General features: G+C 41.2%; 1 protein-coding gene across 2 annotated transcripts; it reads left to right on the forward strand.

Annotated features, from left to right (window-relative positions):
- The first annotated feature begins 5,443 nt into the window (after positions 1-5,443).
- On the forward strand, positions 5,444-18,204 carry COX18 (cytochrome c oxidase assembly factor COX18). 2 transcript variants are annotated; one of them, XM_087813690.1, is made up of 6 exons: positions 5,444-5,755; positions 6,861-6,961; positions 9,192-9,355; positions 10,573-10,697; positions 14,663-14,770; positions 17,687-18,204. In XM_087813690.1, the coding sequence occupies exons 1-6, from the start codon at positions 5,444-5,446 to the stop codon at positions 17,858-17,860; spliced, it is 984 nt and encodes a 327-aa protein (XP_087669816.1). In that variant the 3' UTR covers positions 17,861-18,204. The 2 variants fall into 2 exon arrangements, with proteins under 2 accessions (XP_087669816.1, XP_016065089.2); XM_016209603.2 differs by lacking the exon at positions 5,444-5,755 and having other exon boundaries at positions 6,857-6,961; positions 10,576-10,697.
- The last annotated feature ends 388 nt before the right edge of the window (positions 18,205-18,592 follow it).

The following is an 18,592-nucleotide window of genomic DNA, read 5'->3' on the forward strand; positions in this document are numbered from 1 at the left end:
ATAAAAAACATTATCTTTTGAGACCATACAGGTCTTTTTTTCCCACCTTTTGAAAGTATGTGGTATGTGTAATTGCAGTTTACCCAATATATTTCTTTTCTCTCTTTTAAGAAGTGACTTAATTCTTGGAAATAACACTTAGGTTAGTTTGCACCTTAAATCCCAAAATAGTTAATATCGCAGTTACTGTGTAATCTGTTTATACTAACCATTTTATTTTAGAAATTATTTTGTTTACCTGTTCAAACAGAATCCCCACTTCATGCCTTTCAAACATATTTCAACATATTCACAAAAACTGATTTTGATATTTATTTGAAAGATTATTTTCCCTTTTTCTTGTTATTGCAAAGTTAAATCATTTTATTACTAACTGAAAATGACTTAGTCATTTATCTTCTCAGGAAAAAAAAATGGGGGTTGGGGATAGTTTACTAAATGATCTTGTTCTTTATGAAAATATCATTCCATCTTTCTTTTGATTCAAATGACCTAAATACACATTTCACAAAAATTTTCTACCCTATCTTCTACCCTGATTTATTAAAACAATACAAAGTGTTAGACTAAACAGAGAAACACAAGATCACAAAACCTCTTCAGATCCTCAGATTTATTCAATCTATTTTCATTTTGATGTTTTTCTAAAACATTCCCATGGATCAGGCATTACAGAACAGAACATGTAAAGCATGCCAAAACTTTTTAAAATAACATTTTAAAATCAAAATTATTTTGAAGTGATTAAAGGAAATACTAATGCACTATTTTAAGTCACTACACTATAGAGTCATTATTCCATTTTCTGCGGTAAGTGAACCTGTCCAGATTTTTCTTTAATATTAATGTGTGATATACTTATGTTATACTTTATAAGTTCTTGATGCTCCTGAGTCTCTTTGGGACTTATATTTATCCCATTGACAAATGCTTAAACAACAACACTCAAGGTGCTAGTGTTGTTAATTGTGAATTAACTGCTGTTAATTCCAGATGACTGGAATTCAGCATGACAACATCATTAGTGCTTAATATAGCCTACTATGTTACACACCTTGGTTGATTGCAAAAATACCATCACTTGTATATTAGTAAGTGAATAGAGAGAAAAATGGACCACTGTGCCTTTGACATAAGAATTCCTTCACAATGTGACAGTTGGAATACAGGACTAATAGATGGGTTGTAAGAGGTTTCTTACTCCTGTCTTTTGAAAGGTAAAAGCCCCATCTTGTATGCTGAGTGCTTAAGAACCAATCATGAGGAAGATGGCAGAGGAGGACGCTTTTCAGTAATGAGAGAAATAAGCTAACTACATTAGGTAGCTTTGGTTTTGCAAAATAAGGCTTTAAAAAATAAAACCTTAAATCTGATTCCAGAGATCACTTTAACAATTGCTCGTGAAAATAACTTTTAAAGTTTCTTTTGTCAAACATTTCAGAAAGCATATTGGGAAATGAGATTTAACTATACATACACATACAGTTTGTAACGGCCTATATTCAGATTTTGAGCTCCATTCCTTTGTTCAGCACTGTGACGGGTAAGAATTTCAGAAGCTGAAGACAAAATTAAATACATACTCTGTGTTTAAGGAGCTTAAATAAAGTTTAAAAAATTAGTTGTGTGACAAAACTAATATTAAAGACAGGAATATAGGCTAATAATATTAAAATATGTTTTACTGTGTTGCACAAGTTCATTTGCAGAGTGTTAAAGTTGATACGATTTTCGTCTGCTTGCTCAATATCTGTGTGGTCGTTTTATTCTGTACTCTGCAACTCAAAAGATACAGGGCATCGCGCTGTTGGATGACTAGTACATGCACATTAGTGCTAACGCTTTTGTATTGGACTTAATAGTTGATATTTTCCCCCCAACATTCTCTATGAAGTAGATACCAAGTTCTGATCATCCCCATTATGAGTTAAGAAATGTTATGTTTACATATATGAAATATTTATAAATTTTATTTAGATCACAATGTTCAGACAAATCAAGGGGACACTTTTTCCCCCTAAATTTATTTGTATTGCTGGAGATTTTTAAAAATTTTTATTTAATATGTATTTATTGATTTCAGAGAGAAGAAAGGAGAGGGGGAGAGAGAGAAACATCAATGATGAGAATGAGAAGAAGGGAGAGGGGGAGAGAGAGAAACATCAATGATGAGAATCCTTGATCCACTGCCTCCTGCAGGCCCCCTACTAGGGATCGAGCCTGCAACCTGGGCATGTGCCCTGACTGGGAATTGAACCACGATCTCCTGGATCCTAGGTCAATGCTCAACTGCTGAGCCACGTCAGGCCAGGCAAGGGGACCCTTTTAAATGAGACTATGTAACCCCAATGAGTAGCAGAAAAGGTAGACCTACACTTAGTAGAGTCTCAGTCCTGACCCCTGATACAGCTCCACAATAGGAAGTCTTAGGGATCTAAGCAATAGCTTGAAAACTCATTTAGATTTTGTGAATAGTGAATGCATAAAGATTTTTTGTTTTAGTATATTTTTAAACAGTTCCCTTTCTCCTTGATATTAAAAGGTCATAGTACCTAATCTTAAGTGCCACTGTGTAAAGGCCAACTCCCAATGTCAATAATTTTCTTGGAAGGAGAGGAATGCAGTGGAAGTTGCTGCTTCCACAATCTGTTGTCGAAGCTATTGCCATTTAAAATGTTCCCACTTTTACAACAACAAAAATACATTTAAATAAAATGAGAAAAAATAAAGGAGAATAAAAATTTTAAAAACTGGGGGGAAAAATGTTTCCACTTTAATCAACAGTAGCAACCATTTCCTTCTTTTTAACTTAAAGCAGTTTACAACGTGTGTGCCACAAGAATTTTTAAAACATGCAATACCTGACTAGTCAGGGGCACTGACCTCTTCCCTCAGTCAAAAAAAAAAAAAAAAAAATGACAGCAGCCAACACAATAGCTGTCTGGTGTGAGTGAACCAAAACTAGACCTATTTTGGTCAGATGGGCAAAAACATTTTTTGGTGTGTCATAGAATTTTAGTTACTAGTTTATATACAGCACATTTTGGGATGTGTTTAAACACATTTAAACCATGTATGAATTTACCACTGCATTTGAAGGAAGATGACTTATAGGATCCAGAGAAGAGTATCTGGTACTGTAGTAGGCAGGCAGACATGAACAGAGCAAGGATGATGGGCCAGGTACAGGTCACCAGGGCTGAAAGTCCTGGGTGCCTACCAAAGGAAAATTGTAGGGTGGGACCTCATCCCAGGGTGACCTTTCCTCCCCTAGCATATTATCACTGGTCATTCGATTTGGACCCCCTGACCTTTCCTCCCTAGAGAGAACATCTAGGCCTCAGTTGTATTTCAGCTTCAGGCCCAGAAAAGAAGCAAAATCAGACAAGCAACACCATGGCTAAGGCTGACCACAGGACCAACTGCCCTAGTGCCAAAGGATCAATCAGTAGAGACCCCTCACCCTGAAAGGACACACCTGGAAAGCTGAATAGTCTATTGAGATCTTCCCCTGCGACCTCCCCTAAAACCTCCACCCTTAAAACCGTTAGGACTAGGACCCAGTGCGCTCTCCCACTTCAGCCTTTCTCCTTCCCCTCCTCCCAGGCACTTCACCTTTACCTTCCTCACTTCTAAGCTTTAAGGTCCCTTCCTTTGCCCATTTATTCCCTAAACCTATTTCTTCTATGAATTACTTCTTCCACCTCTGTGGCTTTATATATATAAATGTTCTTTATAGTCTTTGCTCTGAATTTTCCCAGCCAGAATTCAATTACTGAGGTTGCTGAACCAGGGGGTCTGACTCCAGGGGTCTAACACCTGGTGCATTTCCCCTCACCTCCAACAGTACTAGTTGCTACAATTTGACATTCCCCTAATATTTGCTGGAGGCTTGTTTTAATCAACATTTTATTCCATGAAACACAATTTGACCTCTAGGCCTAGGGGTGACCCTTCTATGGAAATGAAACTGGAAAGAATGGGTCTGGGCTGCCTGTTCCTCCTTCAGCCAACTAAGCAGGGACAAGGTTGAATCGTACATAAGCGTTTATGGCAATACTGCTGGAAAAATGGGAGAGCAGAGGGATTTGTCCACAATCTGCTCTGTCCTTACTAGTTTGCTGACGATATAAAGATAAGAAAGGCTGCATGCAAGGGGGAGGCTGGGGTGGGAAGATGGCTGGAAGATGTGTGGTCCCTGTGTCTCCTTTCAGGATCTTGAAGTCTGATAATGAGGTATTTTTCAGTGGTGTTAAAACCCAGCTGCGGCAGTTCCTGGGACTTGAGAATGGTCAGCATTCCTGAGGCAAACACATGGGAGGTGGGGGGGGGGGGGGGGGTGCGGTCAGGATCCAGGCACAGCAACCAAATAAAAGTACATCCTGTCGTTTGTTTTCAAACTGCAATTTCTTTTCTGAGCAATGGACCCACCCAGGCCCAAAGGTGTCTCTCTTCTTTTTAGTTCTTTTTCTTCTTGCGGCACATCCTCTAATTCCCCAGGGCCTGTAAGAGAACCTGGTATCTACAGTTAGTAAGGTGAATAATCATTAAACAGCTAGGGTCCTAGTCCCATTAGGTGCCCTCCCCCTTCTCACAATCGTGGTCAACAGAGCGTGACGGCGGCTCTGCCCCAGAACGGCCTCCGCTCGCTCGTGTCCCGTTGCCGGCAGTGCCGCGCAAGCCTAGCCCGCGCCAGCCGTGTGGTCCTTTCCGCCAGAAGACAGTGCCGCGGCTCCGACTGGAAAGGTGCCGAGGACACATGTAGGCCCTAGGAAGGAGTTCACCGTGCTGTCAGCGATAATGCCCCGCGGGGCAGGAAATGGGACGTTTTTCTGCTGTGAGTAATGAAAGATAAAACGAAGGAAACTGAGTTTGCAGGTGGGGTTGAAAATGCTAACTGGGACGGACGGGCCAATCAAATGTTCGCACCCCAGACGGAACTGCGCCTGGTCCTAAGGGATGCTGATGAAAACAGGGCCGGCCGGCGACCCGAGCCTGGCCCTCCAGCCCGTGGCCGCTCGGGCAGCAGCGCCTCGCTCCGCCTGGAGCGGAGCAGGCAGGGCGCGCAGAGCGGGGACTCCTCGGTGAACAGAAGCCACCCCAAGCTTCACGTAGTACACATGAAACAAGCCCCGCAAGCGGAAAGGAACGCAGAGGCGCGCGGGCGCCGACTTCACGCGGGAGCAGGCCCGGCCGCCCGCCGCCAAGGGGCGCGCTGCGCAGCAGGCCGCCCAGTGCCGCGTGGGGGAGGCGGGACTTCCCGTCTCCTGCGTCATCTCCAGCGCGACGCGAACGTCACTGGCTTGGCTGGGAAGGTCAACAGAGGCTGCGGGCGGGCGCGCGCCCACGTTCCGCCCCGGGCCGCCGGCGCATGCGCGCGGCGGCTTCCGCGGAGCTGTGCCCGGGGCCCGCGGAGCCCGCGGAGCCCGCACCTGCCGCGCGCATGCTGTCCCGGCTCGGCGGGAGGCGGCTGCGGCCGCTGCCCGTGCTGCTGCTGGGGCCCAGGGCCCCGCCGGCCTTGCGGGCCGAGCGCTCCGCTCCGCCAGCGCGCGCGGCGGCCTCGGCGGCGGGCCCGGGCGGCTGGTACGAGGCCCTGGCCGGCTCGGCGCCGGTGCGGGCCGCGGAGGAGCTGCTGCTGGGCGCGCACGGCGCCGCCGGCCTGCCCTGGTGGGGCAGCATCGTGCTCACCACCGCGGCCCTGCGCGGCGCCGTCACGCTGCCGCTGGCGGCCTACCAGCACTACGTCCTGGCCAAGGTGAGGGCGCGCCCGCTCCCCGGCGGCCGCCTCGGGCGGGCGCAGGGCGGGCCTGTCCTTCCCTTCCCCCGCGGGGTCTGTTCTCAAAGCACAGGGGGCCCTAAGCTCGCCTTTCCGGGCGAGGTGGGTCGGTAGCGGGGAGAGCGCGGGGAGACCCACGCCCGCCGCCCTCGAGGGCGCAGCAGCGCGTGCGCGCCGTCTCCGGGCGCTGCGTTTTCCGGCTGAGCTGCGGCGAAGCCGCCGAGCGCGCGGTTGGTGACGGGACGCCGGCCCTGCCCGCTTCGCCGGGCCGCTCGCTCCCCGGGAAGTTCGGGTGGTAATGCCTCTCCGCCCCTCTCCCGGGCGAGGAGCTCGGATCGCAAGTGTTATTCAAAAGTAAGACTTCAAAAAAGACGGCTTTCATATTTTAAGATTATGGTCATTGGGGGAAAAACACCTGGAAACAAAACAGAAAGATTCATCGGCATCATTAAGGCATTGTGCTACTTTACAGAATTTTCACAGGGCAGGTATAAATGCAAAATTTGAGGGACTTTGTTGCTGTCATAGAGCATATTAAAGACTTAATAGACTTCTATTTTCACCCCGGGGAAATCCAGGGATGAAACGTAAAAGTGAAGGTACAATTCTCACTTAATCCATACATTTACCCTGTGAAGTAGGTACTGATACACATTTTATATATGAGGGAACAGGATCTGAGAGGTTAAGTAACTTGCCCAAAATCACACAGATAAGTGTATAATCTGGAATTTGAATTTGGTTGTAACTGAGGATATCTTAAGCAAATTAACATTTTATGCTTAGACTTAGGGTTTTTTGACATGCTCAGTAAAGCACTTTTTTTTTTAATTACAGAGAGAGAGAGAAACATCAATGTGACAGAGAAACATCAATTGGTTGGTTGCCTCTTCGACCCACCCCAACCAGGGCCAGGGATTAAACCTTTTGGTGTGCACTGAAGAACACTTACCCATTGAGCCACACCAACCAGGCAGAAACCACATTTTTAAATGAGTTGAGGGAATAGAAAATAAAATTATGAGTGGTTATAAATAAAGATCATTTATGTGCTCGTAACAAATTATACTTTTTATTTAGCTAGGTGGAAAATTTGCAACCAGAAATAAAAAATATTGCACAGCATCTTAACCAAGAAGTTGCAGTTCGTGCAAATCAGTTGGGATGGTCCAAAAGAGTTGCCAGGTGAGCTATTTCTATGCATATAAGACCATGAAAATATATGTATATAATGTGTAAGTGATAATTATAAGTTTGGGTATTTTGTAGCTTTAGCAGCAAAGACGTTTTTTTTACTCTTTAATATTTTAATAAGTTTATGTGGCATGATAGTTTTATTGTTTTTATTTTTTATTTGTTGATTGTAGAGAGAGAGGAAGGGAAAGCGAGAGAGAAAGTTCCACTTATTTATGCATTTATTGGTTGCTTCTTGTATGTGCCCTGACTGGGGATCAAACCCGCAACGTTGGCATATTGGCATGATGCTCTGACCAACTGAGCTACTCTGCCAGGGCTGGTATGGTAGTTTTATGTACTGGACTGAAAGCGAGGAAGTAGAGAAACAAAGATAAGAGGGGCAAGTTTCTTATTCTTAAGGGACTCCAGCCTACTGAAAAGATCTGCAATCAAATAATGACTGAATTAAGTACTATGAAAAAGGTTTTGTGCAGGGAATTGGGTCATTATGGAAAGTCAGGGAAGGCTTAATAGGGTGAAGATACTGTGCCAGTCTCTTGGGATTTTAGTCAACAAATGATACAGGTTATTTGCAAATTTGACCTTTTTGAAAAGATACAGTAGGCAATAGCCCACAGGAATAGGGAAGCAGAAAATGTGAACGTCATGATAGAAGCAACTGGATAGCCAGGGTGCTGTCCATCCAGTGTAGTTATCCTGTGTAGTAATGTGCCTGGGTTCCTAGGAAACCCTTGCCTAAGGGTGCTTGAACATGCTGCAGTCATCCACTGGGAACTTCTAAGCTGTCCTGCTTCAGTCAACCTAAGCTATTCCTTAATTTCCCAAATCCTAACCCTTACTGTACTGTGACCTAGTGTTCACCATTTCACAGCAATGAGAATATATATATATATTTGAGAAATACATGAGAAATGTATATATATGGTTAGCCACATATTTTTATCTATATAGGTATAAATTGGCCAATTATCTTCAATATGAAATTGCTTTTCTTTATTTAGTGTTAAAAAGACCTGACATCTAAAAGCCATTGTGATAGCTTCATGTTTTTACTCAATAAAGAAAAAGTTGGCAGACCTGTAGTTTTGAAGTTTTACTGATCAGAGAAGTCTTAGAACTATAGCTCTAGGCCAAAAGAACAGATTTGTAGCTACTCACCTGGGTTATAAATGCAGCCTAGATAAGTCAGTGGCACTCTGCTGACGCAGCACTGGCAGGATGATTGTCCAGCCACATCCTTACACAAATGGGTGGCTTTTTTGGAAGATACATCTAAAGGTTTCCTGCATTTTCATTGGAATTGAGTCTTGAAAGGTGAAAGGGAGTTTGTCAGGTGGACGTCCAAGATACTGGGTTGTCCACACAGATGATATAATAATTTCCAAAGGCATGCTGATGTAGAAGTCTGATTTCTTGGATGACCTAAGTAATTCAGGCACCAAAAAATACAAGTGTCTATAAAGGAGTAACAGGAGATAAAGTTGGAAGAGTAGGCAGAGGCTAAATTATAAAGAGCCTAGAATGTTGGTGTGTACTCTCTTAATTCAATACACTATAATTTGAGTAAATTCAGAAAACCTATTGAATGCCTTACTTTTATACAAAACATGCTGTAAGAGATTGAGAGATGAATAAGACCCAACACTTGACCTTCAAGGAGGCTGTAGTCAAGAAAGTGGGACTTAAGAACAGGAATAACTAATATGCCTAACAGAAAAACAAAGAAAATCTTCATGAAAGAGAATTGAAGAATGGAGACCATTTTGACAGGCTAAGAGCACGTACAATACAAAACCACATTGCTACAAAAAGTATATTCAGGGACCAAGTAATTGAACTTGGCTGGAATGGAGGGATTTGAATAAAATGTGCGTTTTACCTTTAGTATTTCTGATAGAAATTGCAGTAATACCATGTTGGTAGTGAAGCTTCCTTTGTTAAAGCCTAATTGACCAAAGATCACTGTGGAAAAAGCCTGTAGTTTCACATTAGATTTATTGAATTGTTACGTAATTTGTGTACATTGCTAGAGAATTTTCAGTAAAAGGCTTTATTTACCTTTTATTTAGGCAGCCCCTTAATATAGCTTATGACAATTAAAAATTCTACACAAATCCTTCAGCCAATAACCATAACTTGGCTATGTTTGTGCCATGGTTATGAGGCAGTAGTAGTAGTCAAATGACATTTTCTCTTTTCCCTTTTTCCCTCAAAATAGGCTCACTTATCTACAGAATATGCGGAGACTCGTTTCAGAGCTATATGTTCGGGATAACTGCCACCCTTTCAAAGCCACAGTGCTGGTCTGGATTCAGCTTCCCATGTGGGTCTGCATGTCTGTTGCTCTCCGGAATTTTAGCACAGGAGCAACACATTCAGAAGGTAGTTATTATAGAAGTCTATTTCCCCCACATAAGTTCTCTAACATTGTCTTTTACTCTAAAGAAAAAGAAAAAAAAACCCATACTTTAAACATAATTAGAATGCTTAAACCAATCTTCTTTATAAAGGTTGTAAATATAGAATTTAAAATATTAAGTGTAAGCAGACTAGCTGTGTTGAGAAAAATCTAGGAAGGACAGTGGTAATACTACTGAGAGATCGTAATACAATTAGTGTTATAATTTCATAATTTGTTTTCCTAGCCAAGAATTATTTTTGTTTGTAAACTTAAGAGAACAGAATAGGTTTCACAGTTATAACTGTAAACATTAATTAAGAAACAATAGGAACTAAAGCATTTGTTTCTTTCATTTAAAGGCATTTCTAACCAGAAAGTAATCTGAATAGACTTGAAAGAAGCAGCCTTTGGCTACATAATTATTTAAATTTAAGTCTGAAAAGATTACTGCTACTTTTTGTTGTGGTTGTTAGTCCTCACCTGAGCATATTTTTTCCATTGATTTTTATTTTTTTATTATTTATTTTTTTAATCCTCGCCTGAGTATATTTTTTCCATTGCTTTTCAGAGAGACTGGCAGGGAAAGAGAGAAAAACACTGATGTGAGAGCGACACATTGATTGGTTGCCTCCCCCACTCACCGTGATGGGGGCAAGCCTGCAGCTGAGGTACATGCCCTTAGCTGGAATTGAACTCAGGACCCTTCAGTCCACAGGTCAATGCTCTAACCACTGAGCGAAGCTGGCTAGGACTTTCCATTGATTTTTAGAGAGAGCAGAAGGGTGGGGAGGGAAGAGAGAGAGAGAAACATCAGTGTGAGAAAGATCCGTCAATTGGTTGCCTCCTGCACCAGCCCCGACCCAGGCCAGGTTGGGGACCAAACCTACAGCCCAGGTATGTGCTCTTGACTGGGAATTGAACTCGTGACTCCTCGGTACTCAAGTGATGCTCTAACCACTGAGCTATCGACCAGTGCACTGCTACATATTTTTATTCTAAGTCTGTTTGCTACAGAAAGCTGCTTGCCTCTTTCTCAGTCCAGGTAGGACTGACTTGTGTTGTGGAATGAAAATAGCCTGAATAAAACCAATGCAAGTCTTTAGTGTGAGGGACACCTTATTGGAATTATCATACTACTTATGTCTTGTATATTTCCTTCTGCTGTTACTAGAAATTCTTTTATTTATAAAACTTTCAGCAGGTTTTTCTGTTCAGGAGCAGTTAGCTACTGGTGGAGTCCTATGGTTTCCTGACCTCACTGCACTAGATTCCACTTGGATTCTGCCTGTCTCCGTTGGTGTCATCAATTTAATAATAATAGAGGTCAGTGGTTTTAAATAAGATTGTTTGCCATTTAAATTATTAGGATTTCTGTTGTTGCTGTTCTGACATATAATATAAATATGTTTGAGTCTTAATTCCAGCTCAGATCTAGAATTAAGCTTGGTTTCTGGTTGCAGATCTGCCATTGACAAACTGACTATCTTGGGCCAGTTCCTTAACCCTGTCTAGGGGACAGAATGTTCATAATTAAAATAAGAGAGCTGAATTAGAACACTTCAATTAGAACACTATAATCTTTCAGCTTTAAAATTATATGATTCTAATACATTTAATTTTTATTTATTTATTTTTATTTTTTTTACTTTTGTTTAAAATATTACAGATGTCCCTTTTTCTCCCCCATGACCCATTCAACCCTGTCCCACCCCCCTCCCCAGTCCCTCGCCACACCACTGTCCGTGTCCTTGGGTTGCGCATATATGCATATAAATTCATCGGTTAATCTCTCCCTCCACCCACCTGCCCTCCTCCATCCCTCTGAGATTCCTCAGTCTCATCCATGCTTCCATGTCATTGAATCTATTCTGTTCATCAGTTTATTAAGTTCTTTAGATTCCACATATAAGTGAGATCATGTGATGTTTATCTTTCTCTGCCTGGCTTATTTTGCTTAGCATAATATTCTCCAGGCCCATCCATACTATTCCAAGTGGTACAAGGTCCTTCTTTACAGCTGCGTAGTATTCCATGGTGTAAATGTCCCACAGCTTTTTTATCCACTCATCTACTGATGGGCACTTGGGCTGTTTGCAGATCTTAGCTATTGTAAATTGCGCTGCTATGAATATAGGGGTGCATATATTCTTTCTGATTAGTGTTTCAGGATTCTTAGGATATATTCCTAGAAGTGGGATCAGTGGGTCAAAAAGCAGCTCCATTTTTAATTTTTTGAGGAACGTCCACACTGTTCTCTATAGAGGTTGCCCCAGTCTGCATTCCCACCAGCAGTGTACTAGGCTCCCCTTTCTCCACACCCTCGCCAGCACATGTCATTTGTTGACTTGTTGATGGAGCCATTCTGACAGGTGTGAAGTGATACCTCCTTGTGGTTTTAATTTGCATCTCTCTGATGATTAGTGACATTGAGCATTTTCTCATGTGTCTCTTGGCCATCCGTATGTCCTCTTTGGAGAAGTGTCTGTTCAGGTCCTTTGCCCATTTCTTAATTGGGTTGCTGAGTAGAATGAGTTCTTTGTACACTTTGGAAATTAGCCCCTTATCAGATACATCCTTGGAAAATATGTTTTCCCAGACCGTGGGGGTCCTTTGTAGTTTGAGGCTGTTTTCTTTTGCTGTGCAGAAGCTTTTTAGTTTGATGTAGTCCCATATGTTTATTTTTTCTTTTGTTTCTCTTGCCCTAGGAGATGTATCAGTGAAAAGTCCACTACGTGGGATGTCTGGGACTTTACTGCCTATGTTTTCTTCCAGGATTTTATGGTTTCGTGACTTACATTTAAGTCTTTTATCCATTTTGAGTTTATTTTTGTGTAAGGTGAAAGTTGGTGATCTAGTTTCATTCTTTTGCATGTAGCTGCCCAATTTTCCCAGCACCACTTATTGAAGAGACTGTCTTTTCTCCATTGGATACTCTTGCCTCCTTTGTCAAATATTAACTGACCATAATGACGTGGGTCTATTTCTGGGGTCTCTCTTCTGTTCCATTGATCTGTATGTCTGTTGTTGTACCAATACCAGGCTGTTTTGATTACAGTGGCTTTGTAGTACAGTTTGATATCTGGTAAAATGATCCCTCCCACTCTGTTCTTTTTTCTCAAGATGGCTGCAGCTATTCGGGGTCTTTTTTGGTTCCATATAAATTTTCAAAATGTTTGTTCTAGCTCTGTGAAATATGTTGTTGGTATTTTAATAGGAATTGCATTGAATTTATAAATTGCTTTGGGTAGTGTGGATATTTTAATGATATTAATTCTTCCAATCCATGAGCATGGTATATTCTTCCACTTGTTTATATCTTCCACTGTTTCTTTTTTCAGTGTCCCATAGTTTTCCAAGTACAGGTCTTTTACATCCTTGGTTAAGTTTATACCTAGGTATTTTATTTTTTTAGTTGCAATGGTAAATGGTATTGTTTTTTTAGTTTCTCTCTCTGAAAGTTCATTGTTGGATAAGAATGCCATTGATTTCTGGGTGTCGATTTTGTATCTAATACATTTAATTTTGTGATTCGCTTTTGGTAAAGACAGTGATTAAGATGCCTATTCAGTCTGGTTTTTATTCCCATAATAGATTGGTAATTTGTATATATGTTTAATATGTACATTTGTAGGCAGGGAACAGAGTCAGTACCTGACTGCCATTTTTAGTTATGTGACCTTAGGAAAATCAGAACTTCTTTATAAGATGGGTTGGAAAAGCATGTACATATTAAATATGACCTCTCAGCCATGTCTTACTATTATTCCATGTTCCTTTACTCAACAGTTTATGGGAAGCATGCCTTTAATTTCATAAAGAGTTGTTCTCAAACTCAGGAGAACATAGACTTTTTGAACTGGAAGAAACCTTAGAAGTGATCTATCTCAGCTGAGCTCTCTTAGACCTCATGTCCACTGGTCTCTGAGAAATCTAAAATACCCCTTATTTTTTTAGACAAGAAAAATGAAGATGATACCATAAGGTGTCGGGTGAAAGTTTCTGGAGGAAAGACTCCAGTCTAAGTGTGTGGTCTAAGTGTATTTCCCTAGGAGCACCTAACAGTCTTGTGAACGTTGTTGGTACTTTGTGAATATTTGTTAGAAGGAAGGGAGTGATAAACACAGGGTCACCATGGATTCATGTCAGTCCTTTAGTCTTTCATACCGTCTACTAAGCCAGTATGTATACGTTTAATAAAAAAAGCTTATTCTTACTTAACATACACCATGTTTCAGTCACTATTTTAACAGTTTACATTACTTAACTCATGTAATTCTTGGACTAACTCTGTAAGTACTATTCTTATGCCCATTTTAAGGTGGAAAAAGTGAGGCACAGAAAGATTAAGTAACTTGTGCAAAGTCTCATGACCACTAAATGAAAGGCTGCCATGTGAACCTAGGAAATTTGGACCTAGAGTCTGTGCTTATAATACTAGGCTATACTCTGCTTAAATAAGTAATTCATAAATTATAGCTGCCTTCCCTCACCTTGGTTATTCCCCTTAATCCATGTTGCCAGATCACAAACCTTTGAGTTTGCCAAGTTCAAGTTTTTATTGATTTGGGAAAGAGAAGAAGGGAGAGTGTGAGAGAGAGAGAGAAACATCGATTGGTTGTCTCCAGCACACACTCCAACCGGGGACCGAACCCACAACTCTGCCATGTGCCCTGACCAGGAATCGAACAACCTGCAGCCCTTTGGTGCACAGGATGACGCTCAGCCAACTGAGCCACACTGGCCGTGGCCATCCTACCTATTTTGAAGGGACTTTGTCTTACAATCTTTAAAAAACATTAACTTGTAAAAAGTATGCTGTGATTCTGTTTAATATAATTGAATCTCTTCTTTACTGCCATTAATTAAAGTTACATTTAAGACTTCTGCATAATTATTAAGTTTTATAAAAGATAGATGATCAACCAGATACATTTATCAGTGTTTTATCTTTAATTTTTTTTTTTTGCTTTTATTAAAATGTAAGTGAAGGCCAGTCAAAAATCAGTTTGTGGTTTGTTTTTTTTTTTTTGGAGAGAGTGGATGGGAGAGGGAGAGAGAGATAGAGAAACATGGATATGAGAGAGACACATTGATTGGTTGCCTCTGCACAGCTCTAGTGGGGCTGGAGGTCAAACCTGCAACCCAGGTAAGACCCTTCGGTGCGGTGTGTGGGCCCTCACACTAACCCCGGAGCCACACTGGCCAGGGCTCAGTTTGTGTTTTAAAGCTTGTCTATTTTAATATGCATTTTAATAATCACAGTCTGTGTATGTATTCTCCCCCTTCAGATTTTTGCTCTACAAAAAATTGGAATGTCTCGTTTTCAGTCGTATGTTACCTACTTTGTTCGGGCAATATCAGTGTTGATGATTCCGATTGCTGCGACCGTACCTTCTGTGAGTAAGCACCAGCATTGTGTGCTAAATCTCGTTTGATCTTAGCTTCGTCTGACTGGGATTCTGCCTCTTCTACTGAGCTTTCTCTGACTATTCAATTCCTTAATGGTTTCTGAGTTTTTCTACAAAAATTAATTTACTGTCTCTATCACCAAGTGACACTTAAATATTTCTTGGATTGGTTGATCTTTTATGTGAATGTGTCTTAACTCTTCTATTAAATCAACCTCTTTTTTCTTTTTACAATCTTGCAAAGTACCTTGCACATTACTGTGAACAAAGTATTTGCTCTGTTTGATTAGTTGATATATTGAATTCTTTCTGTCTACATAGACTGGGCCAAAGAATTTAGCACTTACAAAAGATTCAAAACTTTGTGCCAAGTCCATATGTGTTCATATGTGATATTGTTTAACCTTAGACAACTCTTTATGAGCTAGGTACACTTGTCTCCATCTATTTGTAATTAGACTTTGATAGAAATAGAAAAAGAAATGGTTATGTTTGCAGTTATTTCATATCTTTAGTCTTTTGCTTATTTCCCATGGATAGTGCTAAGAGAGCAAAAGTTATGTCAGGTATAGCTCTGTCTTTGCTAAGAGCCGACACATAGACCATAAAGTAGAATCCATTTGTTGCTGATAGTTAGGGTTATATCAGCACATATAAAAGTTTTTTGTATTTACTTATCTTAGGAATCTGGAACAGTATGTTTTCAGCATCAAAAATGTATTTTTAAAGTTGTCCCCTGGACATAATATTGTCACTAATCTTGTGTAGAATAAGTAAGTTATTCCACATTTCTTAAATAGACATCATAATGTCTGTGAGAATTAAAGAAATAACAGCAAGTGCCTATTACAGTAATTTTCATATAATACTAGTGTCATAAAATACCCTGTAAAAATAGAAAAATACAGATTCATGACATTTGAGGGGAGAAATAATACCAGTTATAACTGAGGAAACCCCCAGCTCAAATAAAATAAGAGCGGTAAAGTTTCAATGAGGGACAGGATTCAAAGTGAACAAGATATCTAAAAAAGTGTGTTAGGTACCCAAAAGTTTAGTTAGGAAGCTTAATGTAGAGCTGATGTGGCAGCTATTGGGAGACATGAGCGACCTGGCCTGCCTCTCTCTCAATGCTCTGTCATCCACTGTCCATAATTTCTTTCTTTCTTTTTTTTTTAAATTTTTAAAAAAATACATCTTTATTGATTTTAGAGAGAAGAAGAGAGAGATAGAAACATCCTTGATGAGAGAGTCATTGACTGGCTGCCTCCTCCACACCCCTGACTGGGGATGGAGCCCACAACCCAGGCATGTGCCCTGACCAGGAATCCAACCACAATCTGCTGCCTGGACCCTAGGTCGACGCTCAACCGCTGAGCCACGCCCGGCCAGGCACAGTCTGTAATTTCTGTCCTTCAGGCCTGTGTGGCGTGGTGGCTGCTGGAGCTTGTCGTCTGCAGGAGTCGTAAAGGGAGCTTCCTGTGCAGCAGCCCTTGTAAGAAGGCTCCCCGGACGTCCCACGAACACTCACGCGTACCTCTTAGTTGTGTGGCCACACCTGACTGCCCAAGAGGCTGGGAAGCAATCCTTTTTTTGTGAGATGGCAGCATACTCCGCTAGAAATTAGGGCTTTATTGCTAAGGAAGAATGATTTTTAGTGGACAGCTTGTAGTCTGTAATTGAGTTCAAGGTACTTTTTGCTTAGTGGATAAATCGGATGGTGATGACAGCTAATGTTTAGGCAACACTGACTTTGTGCCAGGCACTATTTAAAGCGGTTTGCATATATATATATTAGTGCATATAATTTTCCCAACAGTGCACTGAAGTAGGTGCTACTGTAATCTCCACTTTAGTGATGAGGAAACTTAAGCATAGAGAGGTTAAGTCACTCATCCAAGGTCACTCATCTGTTAAGTGGCAGAGTCTTAACACACATCCAGGAAGCTTGGCTCTTGCTCTTAACTACAGTGGTAATCTGCCTTTGATGACGAGTTGCTTTCTGCTCCTAAAAACTTGCTTTTGGAACAAACGCAAGTGCTTACTATGGGCCACACTGTGCTTTTCCACTCTATGTGAGTTATCTCATTGATTCTTCACAGCAACCTTCTGAGATAGGTATAATCCTGTGCCCATTTTATAAACAAGGAAACTGAAACAGAGGAAAAATAACTTACCTGAAGTCAAAGAAATGGAATTCAGACTTAAGCAGGAAGACTCCAGAGCCTGGACTGTACCACCACATAGTCATGCCTCTGGGTTCTGATTACCTCTGCTGCCAAAGAAAAGTTTGGAACAGGTGTTTGTATGGGATTGTTTTGGGAGGCTGCAGAACTTAGTCACTGACCCACTGACATCAGTCTGGTTGATGGTACAAAAGAACTGAAGATAGTGCTGAGACTGTAAGTTACAGAAAAAGGCAAAGATAACACATTCCTGACTATCCTTAGCAGCTGGTTACTGGAAGGAGTTTGTAGATAGGTGACTACATGGAGGAAAATGAGGCCTAGGGAGGCTGAGTTTTCCATCATAAATGGCTGTGCCTCCAGGACCCTGCCTCCAGTGGGGCAGTTTGTCAGGAGTCTTGGTGGGGAAAAAACTTTTAAGTGCCAAAGAAGGGAGGCGAGACTGCTCTGGGCCCCTGGGAGCTAATCTCTGGCATCCACTTTCTATCATGAATACCTCCCTTTTTGCTTGCTTTTGGCTTTTTGGTCTTCCTTTCATCCTTTCTTACCTGTTAGGTCCATCTCAGTTCTCTGAGCAGCTGCAGGTCTTGTTCAGTCCTGGTGTACCTCTATTTACAGAGATTATAATTTTCTTTTGTATTGCCTGCCTGTCTCTGAAGCTTGGTATCGTTGGAGAATGAGAGGTGTTACCATTCATGTCCTTTTTTTTTTTTTATAGTCGATTGTTCTCTACTGGCTGTGCTCCAGCTTCATGGGCCTTTCACAGAATTTGCTGCTGCGTTCTCCTAGGTTTCGCCAACTTTGCCGGATACCATTGACCAAGGGAGATTCAGACACTCCTTATAAGGACCTCTTTGCTGCCTTTTACATCAAGCTCATTTCAAGAAAATAACATACTTTTCAGCAGTTTTAAAACAGTTACAAGTGTCACTACCACCTTAATACACTTAGAGATTTATTCAGATATGATTTAATGTGCCTTTATTTAAAATCATGAACTCTGTAAAGTACTGTGGGTTAAAATATAATCCAGTTATATTTGACAATACTTAAAATCTTTTAAATGTTAGAAATGTTGTATGTTTAATTGTATTGTAAGAATATATAACTTTCTGGTTCTGTTTATAAAATTACAACTTGCTAGAGGTGGTAGAAATTTGGAGAACAGGATTAGATACTGAATGACATCAACTTGTACTGAACAGTCCCACACATTAAAATTTTGTAAAACGAGAATCCAATGAGGTGATTCTTAAAATTTTGGAGGTGTGACTGATCATAGACCTGTTTGAGCATCTGATAAAACTATGGTTTTCTCTTTAGAAAAATCCTCAGACTGACAACATGGGGGCCTTCATTGGCCACTGCCCTGAAATGCCTCTGGTAACTCCTGGTTAAGAAATCGTATTCTAATGGAACATACATTAGCAATGAGTTAACTTGGGGTTTTTAAAAAAATGGACTTGAGATACATGGTGGCAGAGCAGTCCATGCATGCAAGAAAGTACCTAATATGGTAGGTGGTATGGCCTCTCAGCAGTGCTCTGAAAGAAGACAGGTGTGTATATTCCTTTTCCTATCGTTTAAGAAGTCTGGAATACAAGGTATGGAACTAAGCACTACT

The sequence above is a fragment of the Miniopterus natalensis genome (genome assembly GCF_054644295.1).
Source record: "Miniopterus natalensis isolate mMinNat1 chromosome 1 unlocalized genomic scaffold, mMinNat1.hap1 SUPER_1_unloc_1, whole genome shotgun sequence".
Classification (NCBI taxonomy): Eukaryota; Metazoa; Chordata; class Mammalia; order Chiroptera; family Miniopteridae; genus Miniopterus; species Miniopterus natalensis.